General features: G+C 36.7%; 1 protein-coding gene across 3 annotated transcripts in view; it reads right to left on the bottom strand.

Moving 5' to 3' along the window:
• PREX2 (phosphatidylinositol-3,4,5-trisphosphate dependent Rac exchange factor 2) overlaps positions 1-26281 on the bottom strand; it is a 303886-nt gene that overhangs the window by 106125 nt on the left and 171480 nt on the right. For all 3 annotated transcript variants that reach the window (XM_021942408.2, XM_017962077.3, XM_017962076.3), the window contains exons 31-34: positions 25973-26014; positions 19147-19364; positions 16404-16506; positions 8607-8750 (exon numbers count right to left, since the gene is read on the bottom strand). In XM_021942408.2, the coding sequence (XP_021798100.2) occupies positions 8607-8750; positions 16404-16506; positions 19147-19364; positions 25973-26014 (507 nt within the window). The remainder of the gene's footprint in view (positions 1-8606; positions 8751-16403; positions 16507-19146; positions 19365-25972; positions 26015-26281) is intronic.

Below are 26281 nucleotides of genomic sequence, written 5' to 3'. Positions count from 1 at the left end.
CCCTGATAAAATAATCCTTAAATACATGCCATGTTCACAAGCTGCTATTTGTGAAGGGATTCAGTCTACCAATAGTCATACTTCAAGATAAATTACTCTTACCAGTTGGAAAGCTGATGCATTAGAGTAAAATTCCAGTTTCTGCTGTGTGAGTTTGATCAAGTTAATTAATATCTGAAATTCTCAGGTTCTGCATTTTCGACTTGCAAAATAAAAGTACCTACCAGTTATGGTTAATGAGAAAGAATTTAATTAAATAATAGTATTAAGACAGCTCATGAGTATTCTTACTTATTGAATGAGTTTTATTTACTAGGCAACATGCCAAATGCTGTACGGGTACTACCTAATTCAATTCCAATGAGATACTGATTATGCAGAGTGTGCTTAGCCAAACACAAAGTTTGTGGGACTAAGAGAAGGGTCCATGCAAAACCACTTTGATTTGTGACTTAAAACCAGAAAAACTGGAAGGAGAACAGTGGGATGGCACAGCAGCGGAACTGTGAGGGTAAGGGAGGAGACCACCCCTCATATTGTCTTATGCCCAATTTCTGCCTCCAAAGAAAGAAGAAGTAAAAACTAAAAGGCAGAAATGAAATCCACAGGCAGACAGTCCAGCGCCATACCCTGGGCCTGGTAGTTAAAGATCAACCCCTGACCTAATTGGTTCTGTTATCTATAGATTACAGACATTGTATAGAAATGCACTGTGAAAATCCCTCTTGTTTCGTTCCGATCTAATTACGGGTGCATGCAGCCCCCAGTCACGTACCCCCTGCTTGCTCAATCAATCACGACCCTCTCACACACACCCCCTTACAGTTGTGAGCCCTTAAAAGGGACAGGAATTGCTCTGTCTCAAGAGCTCAGCTCAGCTCTTGAGACAGAAGTCTTGCTGATGCTCCTGGCCGAATAAACCGCTTCCTTCTTTAACTCGGTGTCTGAGGAGTTTTGTCAGCCGCTCGTCCTGCTACAAGGGGAGAGGGCTGGGAACTAATTTTTATAAAGATCTTGATGGTTCAACTTTGGCCAGAATGGCCAGTTCTGTCCCAAATTTTATATAAGAACAAGTATATAAACATAATTTAATATAATTTTAATGAATAGTTCTACAATTTCATAAATTTCCATCTTCATTACATTTTTGACAATATTATTCCAAATTAACAAGTCAGTTAAAATTCACAACCACATAAAATTTTTTGAAAACTGGAAAAGTGCCTAACAATTTTGTCAAGAGTCTTAGTAAGAATTCTGTGTCACATGTATAGAGTTGTGGGGAATGAACAAAAAAAGATGAGTTTTATATTTAAAAACTAAAATTTGTATGACAGAGAAGAGGAAAGATGACAACATTCCCTATTTTAGCTGAATAACTTGTTTATTTATTGTTATGAAAAACCCAGAACAACATTCTACCAAATTAAATAACATGTTAATTTCAAACATGTTAAATTTGGCATTTCCTTGTCTAGTTTCCTTAGTTCTCATCCATAAAATGATACATTTCTCAAAAGCAGTATCAATGTACTTGGTTGAATATTTAGTTTATTTACTTCTACTACTTTTCAAGCAAAGGGAGAAAAACATTCCATTAAATTTAGGTAGTCAGCAAAAAAGGAAAACCTAATGAATGTTAGAGAAAATTAAAGATTAAATTATTCTTAGACTGAAGCAAGCTACATTTCCACTTACTCAAAATACCTTTCAAGGCTTTCCCAAGAAAGGGATTAATCGGGAAAAACACAGAATCTCTGAAGAATAATTTTAAGAATAGTGTCAGTCTGCTAACACTCTCTTTTGATAGCACACTTTTTTGGTTAAATAAGACACGGCACATGCACTGCTAGAATTCCCCAGAAATGGTCACCATGGGTCACAATTCCTCAGAATTGGTCCCAGTTATTGGGAGAGAAGCAAGATTTGTTGATCCCATTATGACAAATATGTGAGAATGGCCGTGTGATATATAATAATGTTTTGTGATTCTAAATGTCTCAAAATGGAGTCATTTATAACAAGTCACTCAACCCACAGTGAAACTGCTGACTCTTCAAAGTGATAAGCACATGTATGGTGGACTGAGGTGATAAGATGACACCTGCCATGGCCAGGCACCTCAGAGACCCCACAGGAAAGTGAAGCCAAAGGCGGCTGAGATAATGACTATGAACACACTCCTGTGGAGAGCCATAAAAACAGCAAGAAACTGACAATGGTTGAGATGCCTGCAGAAGCTTTGCCAGGAGAACTCTGAGGCCTCCTCGCCCTAGAAGTTCTGCCAAGAGATGAGCCGGGACCCCCATCCCCTTGCTGGTCAGTGTTTCCAGGGAAATCCAGGCCTTCCTTGTACCTCAGTCAACCTGCAGGCCTCCTGAGCTACTCACCATGGTTTGTTACCCCCATTTTATGTCTGTCTGTGTGTACTGAATATGTTTGCATGATTGTTGGTGTGTGAAAGCCTTGCGATAAACCATGAATTTGAAAGAATTTAATTGGCCATTGAGTCATCGTGAAACCTCCCATCCTCCTCCAATAGCAGTTGGCACAGCTAGGCTGATTGGAACTGGGCTGTCTGAAGAGAGGTGGGTTTACACCTTCACACAGACTCCTAACATTTTGGAAATCTCCATTCTGGAAACTATTTCTTCTTTTGCAAAAAATCTATATTGTTTCAATTATAAATCCTGTGTAAAACCGAAATGGAAAACTAAAAGATTTAATCTTTTTTTTTTTTTTTGAGACGGAGTCTCACTCTGTCACCCAGGCTGGAGGGCAGTGGTGCGATCTCGGCTCACTGCAATCTCCGCCTCCGGGTTCACGCCTTCTCCTGCCTCAGCTTCTGGAATAGCTGGGACTACAGGCACCCGCCACCACGCCCAGCTAACTTATTTTTGTATTTTTAGTAGAGATGGGGTTTCACCGTGTTAGCCAGGATGGCTACGACCTCGTGATCCACCCGCCTCAGCCTCCCAAAGTGCTGGGATTACAGGCATGAGCCACCGCGCCTGGCCAAGATTTACCTTTTAAAGAGCCTTAAGAAGAGTTTAGGAGGAAAAAAAAAATTGAATAAAGGGCACTTAGAAAATGACAATGTTTATAACAAACATTCCCTTTCATTTAAAAGAGAAAGCACTCAAGTTTCTATGTGATTTTTATTATCCTCGGAGCAAAGAAAGATACCTTGTAAAGAGGTAAGACTTAGGGGCAGTTGATTTGGGTGGCAGCTTTTTTTTTTTTCATAGGAGGTAAAAAAACGAGAATACTGAAGAGCACGCTGGCAGAGACAAGACCAGCATCACATATCCTATTTGGTTTAAGGGAAACTACCATCAGGAGGCCCAGGAAATAGGTATTTAACAACACTTTACCAGGAAGGGATGTTATACTTCAGGACACTGTATCTTCACTACATATATTCAAAGACCTGTATATGATGCCACATTCCTGAGAGGTAGAATACCTGGGTCCAGGAACCAAGGGTGAAAGCAGAAATGACCGTGCTTAACATCTGTCGAGGGTTGAATGTGCCCACAAAAAGATATGACAAAGTCCTAACCCCTTGGGGCCTACAAATGTGGCCTTATTTTTGGTTTGTTTGTTTGTTTTGAGATAGGGTCCCACTCTGTTGCCCAGGCTGGTGTGCAGTAGTGCTATCATAATTCACTACAGCCTCGGCCTCTTAGACTCAAGCGATCCTTCCACCTCAGTCTCCCAAATAGGCAGGACTACAGGTGTGTGCCACCAGCACCAGCTAATTTTTTTTTAAGAGGTAAAGTCTCAATATGTTGCCCAGGCTGATCTCCAGTTCCTGGGCTCAAGTGATCCTTCCATCTTGGCCCCAGAAAGTTCTGGGATTTCTGAGCTATCACATTCAGCCTTGACCTTATTTGAAATAGGGTTTTTGTAGATGTAGCCAAATTAAAATAAGGTCCTGCTGAATTATGATAGGCCCAAATCCAATGACTGGTGCCTCTATAAGAAGAGGGCAATTAGTATATAGAAACACAGAGACAGACACACACAGAGGGGAGAAGACCATGTGAGGACAGGGGCAGAGATTGTAGTTATGCTGCCACAAACCAAGGAATGCCAAGGACTGCTGGCAGACACCAAAGGCCAAAAGAGGAAGGAGGAAGCATGGCCTGACAACATCCTGATTTCCAACTTCCGACCTTCAGAACTGTGGCAGAATACATTTCTATTGTTTTAAGCTACCCAGCTTGTGGTAACTTGCTAGGGTAGCACTGGGAAACAAACGCATCATTTCCAATGACTCACTTGGGAAATGTGAGTTTCCAATCCCTGAAACACTCGGTCTGTGAGTTTCCAAGGCACCCACAGCCAAGAAGATCAATCGCCACCTCGGCAAAGCTGCTCCAGCCTAATCATCAGAAGCAGGTAGCACTATTGTTACACAATGGGAGCCAGAAGGAATATGTATGGCACCCAGGTATCTACTGGGGTCCCTCTTAGTACTTCCTTGCACAAATTTGATGATACATGGACAACTGCAGCAATCCTGGTCTAAGAAGGTAGAGTAATCAGAGGATCAAGCCCCTTAGGGACGAAGGTATTGGTCATGCCACAGATTAGCCACAGAGACCAGCAGAGGTTCAGACAGAGGGTGAGGCTAATCTACAATGGATAGCAGAAGAGGGAAAACGAGACCCTGTGGCAGCTGTAGACAAGCTGGGGCTGCAAGGGCTATAGCTAATCCTTTTAATTTTTCTCTCCTAAATTATCCCCTCCCCCATCCAGAAAGGAGGTCCACGGGAGTCCTGGAAAAGCCTCTCCCAGTCCCTACATAAAGACATGGGTCTGACGGGTGCAAAGCATGGACTACAGAGGATGCTGAGAGAGCCATTGGCTCGGGTCCTCTCTCAGAAATGATGGGCTCATTGCCTGGCTGCTGTGATCGCTGCAGAAGACATCTCGCAGCTGTTCACTCTCCAGCCTTTGCCGGAGAAAACTATCGCAACAGGATCACACCTCCTCCTAAGGGCAGCCTGCATCCTGATGACCTAACAATGCAGAAATATTTTACGTTGTTCCTGGCATCCTTGCTTCAGCTCCCCAGAATCTAGACATGCTGAACATTTGTAAGATGAATTAGTCTAATTAAATAAAGATTAGCTGGATAATTGTACAGTGTTTCATAATCCACACAGACCGAGAGTGGCTTCTCACTTTTGGTGGACTCCAGAATCACCTGGAAAGCTTCTAAAATATCCTGGTATTTGGGCTCCACTTCTCAGAGATTCTGCCTTAAATGATTTTGCATGGGGCTGAGCCTGAGTATTCTCTAAAACCTTTCCAAGATCGTTAATGTGCAGCTAAGTACTGAAAACCACTGACGTATCAGGAAAATTAGTCAGTGGGGAGTGTGTAGAGAAGTGACCCTGAATATTTATCCTCTTTGTACTCTCATTTTCTGCCAACTCATAGTTGCTTGCTTTATCTCACCAAGGGCTGAGGGATCCCAACAGCTTTCCCTGTCATGTAGGAAGCACTTAGGAATACCAGCCAGAAGATTGCTTTAGTGTGACTGGCACATTCTAGCAGTTTGGTTGGTTATGCTTTGCACTTACTTCCCTGTCCAGCTGTTTCTGTGTTCCTTACCTTGAAAATCTGTATCCCTTTCGTTTGCCTAGGTTCCTGTTCTTCCGCAGTTCTTGCCTTCAGCAATACACATTGGCCTCCAACCCTGCTCACCTCCAATCCTGAAATTCCTGATCTAATAGCTGGTCCCATCTTTGCAGGATGCCCCATCAACCACCGCGCCCTCCTTTTCCCAGTGCTCCATGGAGGCAAGCAAAATGAGACAGGGGTGACACATTTGCTTTCTGTTCTACTCTAAGTATATGGTACCACAGACAACTTTAGGAGGGTTGACTTTAGTAAATTTCCTAGGAAAATTTCAAATTCATCCATTTCTTCTATTTTTTTATTTGCTAGCAAAGACTCATGTATATACAAAACTAAAATGCTTTAAATAAACTTTCATTCCAGGAAGAGATGACATTTGGAATCTCTTTCATTTACCACTGCCTTCAATTACCAGATGGTAATCTCTATTCAAACTCGGTCTGATTTTCCTATACTTCTCTCAATCTGATGAATACTAAGCTACTAATGATTCCTCATGAGAGTTTTATAAAGGCAAAAGAACTTCTGCACCCCCCTTAAATAAACAACCTTATTACTGACAGATTTTTAGTGGCACAGAACGTTTCCCATCTTGTTTACCTATCTGTGACCTCAACTGCAGAAGTATTTCTACCGTTGCTTATTCAAATCATTTTTCATATTTTGCTGCTGTGAGCATACCAAAACCTAATGTTTGCTATAGCTTTTCTTTAAATTACATTTTAAAAGCTATAGTATATGCACTGAAATAATACATATTTAGGGATTATTTTTAAATTGTCTTTTGCCAAAGTTATAAAATAGAGGTTGCTTGCAAAATAATTTTTTGTCTGTGTGTACATTTGCTGTTGGATATGATTATTCAGCTATTTATGGCTGATGTGTCACAGATGCAATAATTTTTTTTAAAGATGCTTAGTGCCATCTGTCATCTCAGTAATAATTTCAAAGACAAAATTTTGAAGAAGAGAGAAATAAAGGAAAAGAAATGGAGAGTCTTTACAATTGTAAGTCCTGGCTAAACCCTGTAAAAGTTAACATTCCAGACCAACGTCTGTCCCTATCTTCTCAAACTGTCTATCCCTGTAATGGCTATTTATTTATTTATTGAAGCAGAGTTTCACCCTGTTGCCCAGGCTGGAGTGCAGTGGCATGATCTTGGCTCACTGCAACTTTTGCCTCCCAGGTTCAAGTAATTCTTGTGCCTCGGCCTCCCGAGTAGCTGGGATTACAGGTACATACCAACACACCTGGCTAATTTTTGTATTTTTAGTAGACACAGGGTTCCACCATGTTGCCTGGGCTGATCTCGAACTCCTGACCTCAGGTGATCCGCCTGCCTCAGCCTCCCAAAGTGCTAGGATTATATGCGTGAGCCACTGCAACTAGCCCAACATATTTTAGATTAAATTATTCTTCTAACTTGTCTCCAAAGGTCCATTTTTGCCCATTGCTTCTTTTATTCTTCTTCCTTTTCATTACAGAATCTTGGATTACCTACACTGACCCTGTCTATAAATCACAGTCCTCCAAAGAGAAATGAAAATACCTTCTAATAACTCCTAAAATCATCTCTTCACTGCAATCTTCATCTGTTAAAATGTATTCCTGCCAAGTATGTTTGAGGTACTCACGGTTTTTAAACTATGGTAATTGAATTCAGGGTTTTAAAATAATATGCACGTGGTATGTATTAGTCTGTTTTCACGCTGCTGATAAAGACATATCCAAGACTGGGCAATTTACAAAAGAAAGGGGTCTAATGGACTTACACTTCCACATGACTGGGGAGGCCTCACAATCATAGTGGAAGGTGAAAGGCAAGTCTCACATGGTGGCAGAAAAGAGAAGAGGGCTTGTGCACGGAAACTTCCATTTTTAAAGTCATCAGATCTCATGAGACTTATTCACTATCACTAGAACAGCAGAGGAAAGACCCACCCCCATTATTGAATTACCTCCCACAAGTCCCTCCCACAACACATGGGAATTCAAGATGAGATTTGGGTGGGGACACAGCCAAACCATATCATGGTATAATACAAAATTTTCATTTAGTAGTGAATTTAGATTTCATATGCCTGTCCATTCTTTAGTTATATAGATAGATGGATTTTATTCCCTCTACTCTTCTCATTTTTTATTAGAGCATTGAAATTCCACAGCAAAACCAATGTAGTTCTTGAAAACTCAAAAGAAGAAAAAAATAAAATTCACTATGGTATCATTCAGAGAAACTGATAAAATCTTGTGACACGACACACATTTTTTTTTTTTAGAATGTGGAAGGAAATAATAGACTAGAGGACACTCCACAACAATCAAGACTTCTGATCTTTTTTAGGTAGCATTTTAGAATTTTCTTGCTCATGCTACCCTTGATTTATTCTACTGCAGACGTTGATAGTCACTCTTAGGAAAAACAAAATGACAAAGGAATATATATTTTCTGATCAAAAAGAAAAATTGACGTAAAGAATTTTGAAAGCATCAATTTAACCACCAAATGATACTGAAAACATTTAAACATTTAACATACATATATGCAGGCATAGATATACATGTGTGATATAATTGAGATTAAAGTATAAATTCTGTTTAATAATCTGTATGCATATATTAACTTTTTCTATCTCATAAAATATTTTAGCCATAAAACTGTAATGACTTTAACATAATTTAACTTACTTAAGCAGTTTATTTAACCCAAATTATTTTATCTTTATTTACACGACTCATGTCTTATTTTTCCATTATGAATAATGCTGCAAGTGTATTTGATAAATATTTAAATCATACATTATTTCCTTAATAAACATTCCCAGAAGCAAATATATTAGCTAAATAGTTTCAAATTAATTTTAAAATCCAGACTGTTAAAATCACATTTATAAAAGCTTTAATAAAGATAAAATAATTCAAGTATAGCACCCATCAAAAGAAAAACAGTTTACCTTGCGCAAAAAGAACAGGATGAATTTTAAACCCTCCTCCATTTTTCAACCGTTGAGGAAGTTGTTCAAAATGATAACTATCAACGTAGAAGTAAACTTTCAGAGCTTGCCGACTTCCTTCTGCTTGATATGTAAGAGGAACATCTGAAATGATATTTAATAGTATATTACTTCCTAAAATAAGGATATGCTAGGTGGTACTTCTGTTAACCTTCAAAAAGAATCCTGAGAATTACTTGACACCAATATATTAAACATGATCATGTTTATCAAGTTGGGATTCAACATACAGTGCTATTCAATGAAAGAGTATTAAATCAGTTCTCATTAGCTAAAGCAATGGATTTGTTACTATATTATAAAAATTCCATAATAGGAAACTTTGTTACACTTTGACATACCAGATGTCTCACTTAACTAAATGAGGTGTTTAGCTATACATGGTTTGGATTCAAAATCTCCCAGGGCAGCTGCTTCATTCATATTTTAGTCAGAATGAGTCCTCGGGGTATACTTCTTAAGTAGTGTGCAACAAATTGAGTACATAGCAACCACTATCAAAATTAGTATGGGTTCTGCAAGCTCTATTCCCTGAGCACCAGATTGGAAATATATTATCCTTTGTTGATGCCCCACAGTCATTAAAAATTGTCCCAACTCTTGTAGCTATTTTCAAAGATCCTAAATTTAATTACTTTTAAAAAAAACCAATCAACTTGAAAACTAAATTTCAGTAGGAGTATTTCACAATGCTATCATAAATCCTCTCCATTTTATGATACTTATCCATGACAAATATTTCTGTCTCATTAGAAGAGAATGTAAAATCATCCTAAAAGGCTGAATAGTCACAATAACCAGTTAAAAATTAAAGACAAACAAATGGAATTGGCATTTAATACATGTTCCTCACCCAGTATTTATAACTTCTAACCTGCTTCTTGAAATAAAACTGTATATAAAAGTAGAGTTCAAGGTTAAATGGCATTTATGATCACAGATTCCAGGCTCCTTATTAAATTTATTTAATTCTGCATATCAATATGGGAAACATTTCATTAATATCTATCTCCTTTATGCCATATAAAGTACTTATTTTATTTTTGTTATTTTTTTTTTAATGAAAACACGAAGCATTTGATTTAGGAAAGAGAATGAACAGGTTTCTCACCCAAAGGGTTGAAAATTAATAGCATTTTAAGAATTGGAAAAATCCTTTCTTTCTGGTTTCTAAAATAAAGACTAAAAGAACTATGGACACTAAAGAAAATACAGATTTATAGCTACTAAATATCTGTATCCTCTAGTTCCCCTTTTCACACACTGTCTCGCATATATATTTTAATTTGTGTTAAATTCCATACCCTTCATCTTTGGCATCAATATAGGCAACCTCTATGCTAACAAATGGATAATGTTATTGAAAGAAAAATAGTGATAATGATACAACAGTTAGAGTTTCATATTATAGAACATAGAACAAATAAAGATGTTATATTAGGAATCAAAGACTTAAAACTTAATGAAAATTATAAAGTATATCAATTTAAAGTGAAGTTTAAACTAAGAGCACTAAAACTCCTGGGCTCAAGTGATCCTCCAGCCTTGGCCTCCCAAAGTGCTGAGATTACAGGCATGAGCCGCCACACCCAGCCCATTACCACTTCTTTCAACATCATACTGGAAGTCCTAGCTATTGCAATAAAACAAAACAAGAAAAAAGAAACTATAAAGATTGGGAAAGAAAAACATCAACAACAAAAAAATGCTCCTGGAACTAATATGCAATTATAGCCAGGTTACAGGATACAGGTAAACATAAAAAAGTCAATTCCTTTCTTATATAACATCAGTGAACAAGTGGAATTTGAAATTAACAACATAATACCATTTACATTAGCACCTCCCCAAAATAAAATACTTAAGTATAACTCTAATAAAACATGTACAAGATCTATATAAGGAAAACTACAAAGCTGATGAAAAAATTTTAAGAACTCAGAAAGACATTTTACGTTCCAGGATAGGAAGACTCACTATTGTCAAGGTGTCATTTCTTCCCAGCTTGATCCACAATATCAGTGAAACACCAAGTAAAACCCCAACTGGTTATTTCTTAGATATTGACAAACTAATTCTAAAGTTTATATGGAAAGGCAGAAGACACAAAATAGCCAACATAATATAGAAAAAGAAGAACAAAGTTGGAAGACTGACACTCCCTTAATTTAAGACTTACTGTAAAACTACAGTAATCAAGACAGCACGGTATTGACAAATAGATCAATGAAATGGACCAGAGAGCTCAGAAATAGTCCAACACATATATAGTCAACTGATCTTTGATAAAGGAGCAAAGACAATACAACGGAGCAAAGATAGTCTTTTCAACAAATGTTTCTGGAAGAACTGGACATCTACATGCAAAAACATAAATCTAGACACTCACCTTATATCCTCCACAAAAATTAACCCAAAATGAACTATAGACTTAAATATGAAATGCAAAACTATATAACTCCTGCCAAATTACGAAGAGGAAACCTAGATGACCTTCGATATACTGATGACTTTTAGAAAGAACATCAAAGGCACAATCCATGAAAGAAATAATAGATAAGTGAGACCCCATCAAATGTAAAACTTCTGTTCTGCAAAAGACAATGTCAAGAGAACGCGAAAACAAGCAACAGACTGGAAGAAAATATTTGCAAAAGACACATCTGATAAAAGACTGTCATCCAAAATACACAGATAACTCTTCAAACCCAACAATAAGAAAACAAACAACCCGAGTGTATTAATCCATTCTTTCTTTGCTATAAAAATGTCTAAGAGTGAGTAATTTATAAAGAAAAGAGGTTTAATTGGCTCACGGTTCTACAGGCTGTACAGGAAGCAAGATGCTCACATCTGCTCAGCTTCTGAGGAGGCCTCAGGAAACTTATAACCATGGCAGTAGACAAAAGGGGTAGCAGGCACATCATATGGCAAGAGCAAGAGAGCAAGCGGAGAGGTGCTACACATTTTTAAACAACCAGATCTCATGAGAACTCATTATCATGAAGACAGTACCAAGGGGAAGGCACAACATCATTCACGAGAAATCCACCCCCATGATCCAATCACCTCCACCAGGCCCCACCTCCAACACTGGGGATTACAATTAAGCATGGGATTTGGGTAAGGACACACATCCAAACTACATCACCAATTTTTATAATGGGCTAAAGACCTCAACAAACAACTCTTTCAAGAAGATATAGAGATGGCAAATAATCATATGAAATGATGCTCTATATCATTTGTTATCAGGGAAATGCAAATTAAAACGGTACTGAGCTACCACTATACACTCATAGAGGGGCCAAAATCCCAAACACTGACAACACCAAATGCTGGCAAGGATGTGGAGCGATAGGAGCACTCATTCATCACTGGAGGGAAAAATGCAGGTTTTCCACAAAATAAATATCATTATAGAAAATTTAATCCTTTAGCTAGTTTAGTCCTCTCTCACTAATTAAATAATATGATATGGGGAGTACCTTGTATTTTCCTTATCACTAAAGTGGTTACATTGCCCATTTATGCCTTTGTGTTTCTCACCAGACTCCATGCGCATAGCCACTCTGGAAAACAGTCTGGCACTTTCTTGCCAAACTAAGATGCTCTTAACATACGATCCAGGAATCATGGTTCTTGGTATCTATCCAAAAGAGCTGAAAACTTATATCCACATAAAAACCTGCACGTGTGCCTATAGCCACTCTTCATAATTGCCAAAACTTAAAAGCAACCAAGATGTCCTTTGAATGGATAAACTGTGGTACATCCAGCCAATGGAATATTCTTCTGTGCTAAGAGATGAGCTATCAAGCCATGAAAAGACATGAAGGAAGCTTAAATGCATATTATAAGTGAGAGAAGACAATCTGAAAGGCTACATACTGTATGATCCCAACTATATGATGTTCTGAAAAAGGCAAAACTACAGAGAAAGTGAAGAAAATCAGTGGATGCCAGGGGTTGGGTGCAGAGTGGGAGGGAGGAGGAATTAATAGGGATTTTAGGGCAGTAAAAATACTCTGTATGATACTATAATGGTGGATACATGTCAGTACACATTTGTCCAGATTCAGAGAACATACAGCTCCAAGAGTGAATCCTAATGTAAACTATGAACTTTGAGTGATTACGATATAGGTTCATTGATTTTAAGAAATGTACCTCTATGGTGAGGGCTATTGATAGCTGAGGAGGCTGTGCATGTGTAGGGATAGGGGTATGGAAAATCTCTGTACCTTCCTCTCAATTTTGCTGTGAACCTAAAACTACTCTAAAACTATAAAGGCTTTTTAAAAAGTGCATAATACTCACGTGGAGTTGAAAATTGTTGCCTTTTATTTGTGGAAATTTATTAGCTACAAAAACCAAACTTGATAATTAGGACTATATAATATTTAAATGCTTCAAAACCAATATTGCAAGAGGAAAAGGTCTCTGGTAGCATCCTATAGAGGGATTCATCCCACAAAGGAGTTTCAACAGTGCCATCCCCATCCCATCCCTGTAAACATAGCCTCTAACCATTGAATGGGCCCATGAGTTTCAAAATAAGTCTTCGACTAAGAAGCTGTTAGTTCCCTCTGCCTGGGTTGTTCTTCCCTGACTTTCTGCAGAGTTGGGTCTTTCTTATCCTTCAGATCTCAGCCTAAAAGCTACTTCTGCAGAGAATCCTCCACCAGTCACCCCTTGAAAGGCTGCCTCATCTTTTTTCTTTATGCATCTGCTTATTTCCTTCATAGGATTTATCACAGCTTTATCTTTATATTAATTTCTTGTTGATTGCTGATTATTCATTCCTCATTCATTATTGATTCCTAATTCCTTATTCCCAACTAGGCCGTCAGTTCCATGAAGATGGGAACCATGCCTGTCTCATCCATGATGGCCCATATAAGGATAGTGGGGACTCAAACATATTCATTTTCCTAATAATGAACTACTATAAAATTACCCATATCACCGTTGAAAAGAAGACCTGCTGTCATTACATTATTCTCCTAAACTGATGCAGATTTTCCACAAAATAAATTTAATTATAATTTACCATTTAGCTAGTTTATTACTCCTTCACTGATTTGTGTAATAAGACATGAGAAGCACCTTGTACTTCCCTTATTACCAAAGTGGTCAAATTGCCCTTTTACTTCTTTGTATCTCTCATTAGCGTCTAAGCTCCATGCCAAAAAAGCCTTGTTTCATTTGCACACCATGATATCCCTAGAACTTAGTTTAGTAGTTAGCATGCTATATATATTTAATAATTATTTCTTCAATGAAAACAAACTGTTTTTAATCAAGACATTTGAGTTCTACTTGCTTGGCATGCCATAATTCTTCAGAATCTCATTATTCTTTTCATGCAAAAGTGAGATTATAGGTGATGCTATAAATATAGTTTTTGAGAAGAATGCAAAGTAATTAAGTAAGAAGGGTGGATTCAAATACTTACTGAATACTAGCATAGCCATATATGATGCTAGAGTCTTTCAAATACATTATCTTATTTAAGTCCCTCAACCCTGTGAGTTAGGGAAAGCTACAGTTCTCATGCTTAAAGATAAGAATGGAGCCAAGATTTGGACTTGGATTTCTTGACTTCAAAGCCAGTGGTATCTTTACACCTTCATGCGTCCCCACTCTCTGTACTTAGTCCTCCCTCAAAGGTATGCAGTCAACTAGTCTCCATCCCAGTGATATGGAATTAATTAGTGAATCTGACTTCTCTGCATCTAAGTAACAGGAAGATCAAACTACATGCAATGTATAATAAAGCTTCATTTCCTTACACCACTTAAATAAGATGTGATGACCTTTGATTACAGAATAATTTTATTTCCTGCATCAACTTAAAATAAGAATTATATTCCTATCTTCACTCTTTTTAGTGTTCAATAGTGCAGCATTGGAACCAGCCCCTCACTAGGGAACTATTTTCAGAAGTTGAGGTTACACTTTGAAGAGACACATTAAAATGTATTGCCAAATATATTCAGAATGCCTGTATCTGTTATAGTGACATCTACATTTACATACTATTATTACTTACATGGGCTCAATTATTTTTTATATTTAGTACGTATTTCAAAGTTAAATCTTTCACAGTAGATAATAAGCAAGTATTTTATCAAGCTAATGATATTGGTTCTTCTCCTTCTTGTTCAACAGACCATTTGCCAATAATGTCATAGAACCATGGAAAACAGTACTCCTGTGAACTTATAGTTCCTCAGGCAAAACTTTAAACAACATATCGGGTTATATCATGAAAATAGAGTTCTCTTTGCCTGCAGCAAAACTATGCCCACATTATTCAAGTAAATGAAAATATATCCTATTCTATACATATCCACAGAAAACCACACAATTTGCTCAAATAATATTATCCTTATCAAATAATACCCTCTGCCAGAAAAATCCTTGAATAAATACAACCTAAATTTCTAACTTTGTATTTCTTGTTCTCTTCCTCATTCATCAGAGGAAATGAAACTTTAATAATATTCTGTTCTCTCTATTTTCATAAATTAAACAGCATTGACACTGCTTTATTTTTAAATAATCTCCACAGCTACCCTCCAGGCCAAGTCACCATCCTCTCCCACCTGGGTCATTCAGTAGCCATCTAACTGATCACTCGGCTTCTGCCCTTGGTCCCAGTGTAGTCTGTTTAACACACAGTCAGAGACAGCCTTTTAATATGGAAGTCACATCCCATAATTCATCTGTTCAATGGCATGGTTAGGAAGCAAAGCTTTTTCAACAGCTGGCAAGCCCTGCATAGTCTGGCCTCCTTGCTGTTTCCAACTCTTTTTCTGTTCCCCTCACTCGCTCCACTCCACCTGTGTAGGCCAACTTCCTATCCTGAGAGCATGCCACGTCTGCTTCCAGCCTCAGAGTCCAGTGAGCCTGGGACACTGCTCCTCCGACACCTCCACTACTCCCTCCCTCAACCTCTTCAGGGTTCTGCTCTCCTTTTACGTAAAGATTCCTCCTTACCCCATTCATTATCTGCAACCTTTCACCTGCCCCTTCATTGGTATCTTTTGCTCTCTTTTGTTTCCCTATACATCTTTCACATAATTGCCTTCTAATTTATTATAAAATAATTTGGCCTATTATTTATCTCTCCTCACCTTAACTTAATCCCCATGAGAGATATCTATCTGTTTAGTTCTCTACTGAATCCAACACCAAGAATCGTCTTGGCAAGAAGCAGGCATTTAAGGAGCTTTTGATATATGAATAAATGAATGATTATCATCTTAAGTCAGATCATGAATCAAATGAAAATGTATGGAGTCCTTATTTTTTGTACTAGACATTAGGAATGTGAGAAATAAAACCTGAAGAAGCTTACACCTTCTGGCCTAATACATATGATACTCGTACTTTTGAAAAAACAAGAGACATATAAAAATAACAACAAACTACTGAAGATTTATTAGACTGATCGATATATTTTAACTATATTTATGGGAATGTGGAAATAGTAGATAACTTGCAGAAAGTAAAAGATATGGACATTAAACCATACATATTGCTACTTCTCTGAATATGTAACTTTTAAAATACTGCCTTTGTCAGATTAGTGATGGAAAATTGCTAAATCAAAAGGATACATTTCAATCATTCAGTTAATAAAATACTTATCAAATATATTAATATCAAAGTTGTATCATATATAATTATTTGATGCCAAATAAATTTTGTAAATACCTAATTACTTACTTGCAACCAGGGGTTCCTCTTCTGATGGTTTAAAGTAAAAGGAAACCTTTTCCAAATCAAATAGTGCAACCAGTGTATCTTCTAACATGGCTTGTTCATCTGTCTACAAAGAAAGAAAAACAATATATAATACAAGATTATATAAAGCAATATAAAGTAACATGACATAATGTAAATCCAGACCAAAATAACTCTGTAGTGTGGCTAATTGTTTTGTATTTTTTGGTAGAGACAGGGTTTCACCGTGTTAGCCAGGATGGTCTCGATTTCCTGACCTCGTGATCCACCCGCCTTGGCCTCCCAAAGTGCTGGGATTACAGGTGTGAGCCACCACACTCGGCCTAAACCATTATCTTAAAAAAATCCTTTTGAAGCAGCAAACAATGTCATGATCCTAGAAAGAAAGGACAGGACTGAAGAATCAGTGTTTATTCTGATAAAAATACACAAAGCAAGAAATGTTCCAGACAGTATGGCCTTTGAGGGCTACAGCACAAGCATGGTGTTGCAGCAAACATTGCCAAAGCCAGGCCCAAGTGACCGCTGGCTGTGCCTTGCTCTCAGGGACACACAGACCACCGGAGCACTGCTCCTAGAGAGCCATTCACACTCCTGGGTGGATGTTTTCTTTCTGCCTTTCTGACAGAAGCAGAAAGACTACGGGTTTCTTCAATTTTTCTTTCCTTAGCAACCTATTTTCTTTTTAAAATCAATTCCTCAAATAAATTTAAGGGTTTCACAAGACCAGTCGAAAACAAAAAACAAAAACACACAGCTTCATTGAGATATAACTCACATACTGTAAAATTCACCCATTTAAAATGTATAGCTCAGGGGTTTTAATATATTCACAAAGCTGTCCAGCTAGCACCATCATCTAACTTTAGAATATTTTTATCATCCCCCAAAGAAACCCAATACCAAATAGTATTCACTCCTCATTTTCCTGCCCCCAACCGTCAGTTGTAGGCAACCACTGGTCTACTTCCTGCCTCTAAAATGTACCTAGTTAGTACATTTCACCACAATGGAATCAAACTATATGAGGTCTTTTGTGACTGGCTTATTTCACTTAGCATAATGCTTTCAATGTTCATCCATGTTGTAGCATGTATCAGTACTCCATTCCTTTTTATTGCTGAGTAATATTCCATTATATGGACACATCACATTTTGTTTATCCATTCATCAGTTAATGGACATATGAGTTGTTTCCACTTTTTAGCTACTATGAATAATCTTGCTAGGAATGTTTGCATGTAAGATTTTGTGTGAATGTAAGTTTTCATTTATTTTAGATATTACCTAGAAATGAGATTTCTAGGTAATATGGAAACTCTACGGTTCATATTTTGAGGAACTGCCAAACCAGTTTCCAAAATGACTGTGCCACTTCCCACGAGCAACTTAGGATGGTTACAAACTTTCTCCACATCCTCCCCAAAACTTGTGACTATCTGTCTTTTGTATTATAGCCATCCATATCACACGTATTGTGGTATTTCATTGTGGTTTTGAGCTGCATTTCTCTAATGGCTAATGATGTTGATCATCTTTTCATGTGCTTTTTGGACATTTTTGTATCTTTGGAGAAATATCTATTCAAATAATTTGTTTACTTTTTAATTGGTTATTTGTCATTTTGCTGTTGAATTTTAAGGGTTCTTTAAATATTCTGCCTATGTCACGTATCAAATATAGGACTCGTAAATATTTTCTCATATTCTTTGAGATTTCCAATAAAATTAAGTTTAAAGCAAAAGCACCGGCACTTGATTAGACAATGGCAGCTTAAAAGTAAGGAAAACACAACAGAAATAAAGCCTTACTCATTTACATATTCATTCAACAGATAATTGACGCCTACCATGTGTTAAAAATTAGGCTTCCTATCATATGTAATTCTCACACACACACACACACATTTGTTTTTAAACTCAAACATGTTACTTTGTAGCTACATTTTCTATGTGTACTTTAACAGATGAAATAGGCTCTCATGTTTAAAATTACTATTCTATTCCATGATCACCTAACGTTTACATATGAAAGTGAACATATTTGCTTTTAAACATGATGATAACTACCCAAACCACCGGAGGTATACGTGAAAAATCTCTTAAGTTCACCACAGTTTCATTTTTCAAATATTTAAAGATGCTTTCTTCATATCCACTGTGGAAACCCGATGAATAAACATAGAATATTCTACAGCAATTAAGGCAATGCTCTTCGATTTAATAGGACAAACACGCATAGAAAGAAAAGAACTAAAATTATTTAACATATGCAAAGTTTAAACAGATTGTCAGGCAGTATGGTATTTGAGCTCTCTGAGCTTGGCTCTCAAGCCTGCTCCAGGACATAATCGCAATAGGAGCTTTGGTTTCACAGCAGCCTGTGTCCTTGGCCTGGGAGTAAGGAAAAGCAGCAGAAAGACCCTTTTTCTTCTGGTGACCTTTTCCAGTCAGTGGGTAGGGATACAAGAATTAGTAACAGATGGAGGCTGTCTCAGCTTTTAGCAGCCACAGAGAAGAGATACAAATCAGCGAAGAAGGAATACATTCTACATACTTATTAAAAATTGAAGGACCACAGAAAAATGTATGCTTTTAAAGTAGCTGAATGCATGCACATTCATAGAGATAACCCGGGGGAAAGAAATAACTATTTCTTATTTCAAAACATGTTACAGTGTAGGTTACAGTTAACACAGACAGTGGGAGTCATGTGATTTCCTTACCAAGTTTGGTGACAGAAGTGACTGAAAGTGAAAAAGAACACCTGCATTCGCTATCTGGTCCAGCCACCTCCTGCTGGCTTCCCAAGTTTCCATCTCATTTTCCTTGCTGTTGTCAAACATCTGGTTCAAGGCCGCCATGAGCTGCTCAGAGAAGGCACAGACAGTGGCCACAAGAGTCTGGCAGAAAACCATGTCTCTACGGAGCTGTGTCTCACTATCTGTGACCAAAGAGAACATAGAGAATGCTTTGAAAAATGTTGCAGATGGTGAAAACCAATGAGTTAAGCATCTACATTCACTAGCATTTCATCTTTTCACTAAACTCACACATGGGAAAAATGTGAATTTGAGCTCTATGAATGATCACACACATTTTAGCAAACACGCTTTACAGAAAACACTAAACACCAAAAAATAGTAGAAATATTAAAATATTTTTTCCTCATCAATAATGTGACTCTATTCTAGAATCATTAAATTGTTTGATAAAACCTGAGGGAGAAAAATAAGGCTTCATTTATTTATATTTTCTATGCCTGATGGGACACAATTTGCATTTGCTGCAATGACATTTTCCTAAACAAACTCAAAGTCCAATTCGTCAGTTTTTGTTGGCAAATTAAATACAATGTTATCAATACAATTTTTAAAATTAACAACTAAACCTAAAATATTAATGTGAAATACATATAAGGAAGAGTATATGATGTTCAATTGTTTGCAGTTATAAGCAAATCTATCTCTCCTGAATGGTGTTATTAAACTTCATGAGCTATAAGTGTGTTCAAATATATAAGAATATAAATTTCTATAATTCTTTCAAATAAGCAATGTATTTATAGTTTTAGTATGAATTGATTTTTATATGTTTAACAGGATTCTTATCCTGCAATTGACTGGAGTTTTGGTTAACCCACTGATATGGTTAGGCTTTGTGTCCCCACCCAAATCTCATCTTGAATTATTATCCCCAGGTGTTGAGGAAGAGACCTGGTGGAAAGTGATTGGATTACGGAGGTGGTTTCTCCCATGCTGTTCTTGTGATAGTGAGTGAATTTTCATGAGATCTGATGGTTTTATAAATGGCAGTTTTTCCTGTATTCTGACATTCATGCTCTCTGCTCTCTCTTGCCTGCCACCGTGTAAGACATGCCTCTTCCCCCTTCTGCCTTCTCCCATTCTAAGTTTTCTGAGGCCTTCCTGGCTATGCATAACTGTGAGTCAATTAAACTTTTTTCCTTTATAGAGTACCCACAATCTCAGGTATTTCTTCATAGCAGTGAGAAAACAGACTAATACACCCACTTTGAAGATATGTTTCCACTGTGAACTGCCACTTCTGAACTAGAGATTTTTCAAATGGAAAGAAGCCAACACACAGAGTTCATTTCTTCTGGTGGTTGGATATATACAAACTACAGAAACACAAAGCTACACATTCCACATATTGAAAAATCACTTCCACTAGAAGTGGAAACAACAAAGGGAAAAATAACCTCCTGTCAAATGCATACTAAATATTTCAAGGGTTCATAGACTTTTCTGGAATAAAGAAGCATTATCAATATTAGTGTATAACACAGAGATAAATGCTGACTTTATTCAGTGGGGAGCTCCTGTTTTATGACAAAAAAGGCATAATTTTAAAGATTTTCCAAGAACATTGAACATCTGTTTTTAATAACCATCAAAGGTATATGTATATATAATTTAGTTTCTATGTTATTTGGTTTCACTGTAAAACCTACTCTTGAAAATTTTATTAGAAAGACAATTAAATATTCAAAATATTTAATTTTGTATCTGAATATTCATTTATTAGGCTCAACTATAGAAACATGCTGCTTCGGTAGGTTAAAATGGTGGAATATGGCCATTCCATATGGCTCAGCTTACTAATTTAACCAACAACATGTGTTAAGCATCTATATCATGTGCCCCATGCTACTAGATAGGAAAGGGCATTTATAGGTAACTATAAAATCTTTAAATTGGAAATGAACTTTGTCCAATCCTCAATTAAGAAAAAAACTAAACACCATTTTGTTGTGCACAATTTCTATCAGAGTAGACATTGAACAAATTTTCACTAAATCAATGATTAAAATAGAGTCAGTGGCACTAAAAATAAATAAAAAAGTGAAATGAAAAGACATGAGTTAATTCTCTGGTTCCTTGAAATATCTGGATTTAATTTTACTTAAGAAGCTAATTCAGATAGCTTGTTAGCTCCAGTGTGCACCTAGGGTACTGAAGTTCACGACAGAAACTAAATAAGTAAAATAAATTGTCCTATGTCTTTGTTGTACATTATTACTTTGTTTTTCAGATGTTCTATAGTGAAGCAGAAAATCTGGGTGAATTTTAAAAAATACTTCAGTAGATATGGCAGCAATACTCCCACCTATACCTTGACAATGTTTTAATAAAAATCTAATCGGAAAGAAATTATGGATATTGAGTGAAAAGCAAAAATCTAGAGAAAGAAGGATCTGCACTGCAAGCTTTAACAAAAATCACCGGGATTAATAACTTTGCACTGGTAGAAATAATTATTTCCAAGTTTCTTTTGTGAAAAAAATCTCTTCTATTTTTATCCTCAAAAGAATACTTAGATATTTATGCTATACTCTGCTACTATATTCTATTTGCATTTAAGCCAAAATAAGATTTTTCTTTCAACCTCTTTATCAAATCAGAACTGATTGCAATTGACAGTCATCTTTTCAATGTGCAAAACCTGTTGATAACTTGAAGTTGTATTCATTCATCAATTCAAATGTTTAACACTGAATGAATACCCTACAGGAATTGACAGCTGCAACAACTACTAGAGGATCCAAGCTGGGGCCTCAGCCATACTGAATAAAAATTCATACTTCATGAGGTGATATTCTTTTGCCACCTTCCTATTATCAACAGAGAGTAGATGAATTGTTTGCACAGATTCAAAATGTACATATTATATCAAGAGCTTTTCAAATTAACTTTTTACAAGTCATCATCTCACAGTGAATAACAAAGTTAGAAAACAGTGGCATAAGCGGGACCTTGCGACCTATCCCCAACTTCTATTTACAGCTTCTCAACATACCACTTCCCTCCATTCATTCCACACTACAGCAACAATGTTCACAGAATTATTGGGAGAGCACATTAAAACAACATATCTGAAAGCAGTCAGAAGCGTGGGGTACACAGACCTGTCCTCTTTGAGCCACACAGTACTGCTCGGCAGTTCTCAAATACCAAATGCCCTATGGCCTACATTTGGCCTATACCTTCCTTCCAGATGTACTTTATGCCCTTGTCCTTCTCCTCTGTGTAGCAAACTTTAAATCAATCTTTAAGAGTCAACTCATCAAACTATTGAAACTCATTGAAAGGTTATCTCCCCTTGTGAAATTCCCCTCTTCCCAAGGAAGTACTGGGGCTCTTCTTCTGGTCACCATAGACCTGGGGGCATCCTTCTACTGGAGGGCTAAATATATAACACAGTGGGCATTCATTTATGAGTCTGTGTTCCCGAGGAACCATCAGCACATCAAGGCCAGAGAAGTGGCATGTGACTTAGGCTCACACTCCTTAGAGGCATATCAACCGCTTTCAACTACCCATTCTACGCCAAAGTTTAGGTATCAGATCCTCATGTGGAAAATGGGGTCCATTCCTCCTTCTTAGGTTTACGATAAAGATAAATGAGATAAAAAGTATTTAAAGCACTTAACAAAGTAAAATGGTGTATCATTATCATTGTAATTCTTCTTTTTGTCCAGCGTCTAGCACCATGCTTGGCACTGAGTAGGTGCTCAGCTTTATTGCTCATGGAGAAGGAACAATTTGTTACATAAATACAACAAAATCTACTAACTCTCAGCAAAAATATCCAGGTCTTTTTCTTTCAATTATGCAACCATTCAAAATTTATAAGTATCCATCCTTTACCAAAGGTATTTTTGGTTTTTTTGTGTGTTTTTGTTTTGTTTTGCTTTGTTTTTTTAAGACAGAGTGTCTTGCTCTGTCACCCAGGCTGGAGTACAGTGGCAGGATCATAGCTCACTGCAGGTTCAAACTTCCAGGCTCAAGAGATTCTCCTACCTTGGCCTCCCAAATAGCTGGGACTACAAGAGTGTGCCATCACTTCTGGCTAATTTAAATTTTTTTTTTTTTAAAGGCAAGGCTTCACTATGATGTCCAGGCTGGTCTCAAACTCCTAACCTCAAATAATACTCCATCCTCAGCCTCTCAAAGTGCTGGGATTATAAACAGGGCACACTGCCTTCATTTCCTATTTTCTATGAATAAGAAAGAACTACAGCAAAAATCACATGTGTTTTCAGCTACTAGCAGAAGAAGAAAAACAGATTTTGAGAGGTTTTTTTTTGCTTACTATTATTGTAGAGTAAGATTTTTATTATTTATTTTTATCATAGAGTAATATTTTTCTCATAGTGAGAGTACACTCAAAAGAAATGGTTTTTGTACCTATAAAAGGCTTCAGTTTCATTTTAGTATTTAAGCACCTATCTCATCTTCTAAAACATGTTTTAAATTACACTATTTAATCTTAGCTGTTTAAAAGTTTAAGATCTATAATTAGCTAGCTGGTCTAAAAAGAATGAGATGGTTTCTAGGCACACAAAAGCAATCTCAGAAATTATGCTAACACAGAGATTGTAGGGCAAAGAAAGCAAAATAAACAACAAAAAAGGAGATTAGAGAAAGGTAGAAATAAAAGGAGGTTAAGAATATTTAAAAGACACAGTTTACCCTTTTCAAATGAACATAATTTCACAGCCAAAAATATGAAGTATTTTGGCTATTGTTTTGGTGTCATCCTATATAGAAGAGGGGAAGAGAGAGTGAGCAAATAAAGCAGGAAAATAAAGAATCATAAGAGGAATAGAAAAATGAAATTTAAATCAAAATAAAAACCTACCAGAGCATCCATTTGAGCATTAATGAATAAAACGAAGCATCCTGGAATCACCTCCGGAACTGGAAAACCTAAGTTTGAATTTCAAAACTGCCACCTACTATTTATTCATTTATTCAATAAGACATCAATATGCCTAACCTTCTAGATGCTCCAAAGTCAGTGTTGACTGTATACTATGTGCTGGTTATTATTAATCTGCCAGAATGTCAATTTCTTCACCTTTAAAACTGTGGAAACAATAATATTCTCACGTGGTGGGTTGTGGGTACCCAATGAAATCCAAGAAAATGAGGTCCATGAATTGTGTTTTTAGTAAAGCTCAAAAACTGTAAGATATTTTTGCCATTATTATTACTCAGTCAAAAAGCAAAGTAAAAACTTTTTTCATTACGGCAAAAAACCAGAGGACAAATAAAAAAGCCCTGTTGGTTAACTTGGTTCATTCGTAATTTAAAATTTCCAAGTGTGGTACTTTGTAAAAGTGGTCACAAATTCTTTCCCTCCCTGTATCCACGCTCTTGCAATGTAATTTTGAGACCCTCTCCTTCAAAAGTAGAATCTATGTCTCTACCCCTTAAGTCTGGCCTTGCCAGTTACATGCTGGGGCCAGAAGGTGACAAGCTCTTAGACATTTGCACTGTCTTCCTGGAATCCTGCAAATCCACCATGTGAACAAGAACAGGCTAGCCTCATAGATGACGAGAGACAGGCAGCCCAGGCAGCCCTGTAACCTCAGCTAACAGCCAGTCAAATGTTACATATGTGAGCAAGGCCACCCTAGATCACCTGTGCCTAGCCAACCCACCACCTGACTGCAGACACATGGGCATACCCAGCCAAGATCAATAAAACCTAGCACAGACCAGCAGAATTGCCCAGATGACACTAGACAGGTAAGCAATAATAAATGGTCATTGTTTTATGCCACAAAGTTTGGGGAATTTTTTTTAGCACAACAAACGCTAACTGCTATCACAAGTAGTCATTCAGGTTATATTTTTCGGAATGAATTCCTATCAAAATTTAGTTAGTGTAATAGAATTTCTGTGTATACACATACACATACTTTATGGGAAATAGATTAAAATAATAAAAGTAACTCATTCAACATATCTATATATCTCCAAATCTACAGAAACAGATGCACAGCAGGCTAACATCAAACTGTTCACTGTAATTAAACGGCATGTGAGTTTTCCCAATCTTTATAATCCATTTCCTTCTAAATGCATTTTGAATGAAAACCTTGTTGAAATATTTCATACATTTTTCCTTTTTCATTCATATAATTTTTCATTCATTTTTGTCACAAATATTTGTTGAATATCTATATGCCAGCCACTATTTTGGGCATTTGCTGATGATCAAAATAGACTTAGTGCCCGCCTTTATGACATTTACAGTCCATCATCTGCAATTTAGAATCTCATCAAATATTTAATTGTCCTTTAGTGTCATTTTCCATTACCAATATTTTTTGAGCTCCCACTAAGTGCATGGTAAAAGTGTTTTAATGTAAGATTTGTAAAATGTTTACATACATTCTTGTTCATAAACAAAATTTAGACATGATTAACTTTAGCAAAACCTGCTCCCTTTCTCCTGTTTAATAATATTTTGTTTAAATCTCTATTCATATATGTTTTCATGGTTTTGCTTATAAGAGAATACAAGTATGTGTGTATATATATGTATATGTATATATATATTTGCATTTTTATTAAAATGATGTGAGTACTTTTTCTAATCTTTCCAAAGGTTTGGAGAAGGTAGGGATCATATTTCTATTCTGTAAATGGTTGAAGGCACTGTCCTCAAATTTCAAGGCCTTTATGATCCTAGGCCACAATCACTTAAATAGTAAAAAAATAAAATGCAAAATGTTACCTGAATATTCAAGAAGAGCCAGGAGTATCCTACACCTCACCTCTGCAGAGAAAGAAAACACATCAGTTAATTGTTCACTCTTTCTGTCACAAATACCATATTTTAACTGTGTAGTCAAAATTAGTATGATCTTATTATACTAGGCTGGTGCAAAAGTAATTGCGGTTTTGCCATTAATTTCAATGAATGGCAAAAACAGCAATTACTTTTGCACCAACGTAATAGTAAATAATAAAAATCAATTCACTTGACATGCTACTACTCTTGCCTGTTTGCCTACACTAATTCTATCCATTGTTCAAGATCCTG

This window comes from Papio anubis, chromosome 8 (assembly GCF_008728515.1).
Source record: "Papio anubis isolate 15944 chromosome 8, Panubis1.0, whole genome shotgun sequence".
Lineage (NCBI taxonomy): Eukaryota > Metazoa > Chordata > Mammalia > Primates > Cercopithecidae > Papio > Papio anubis.
This window is presented reverse-complemented; position numbering and strand designations above follow the sequence as displayed.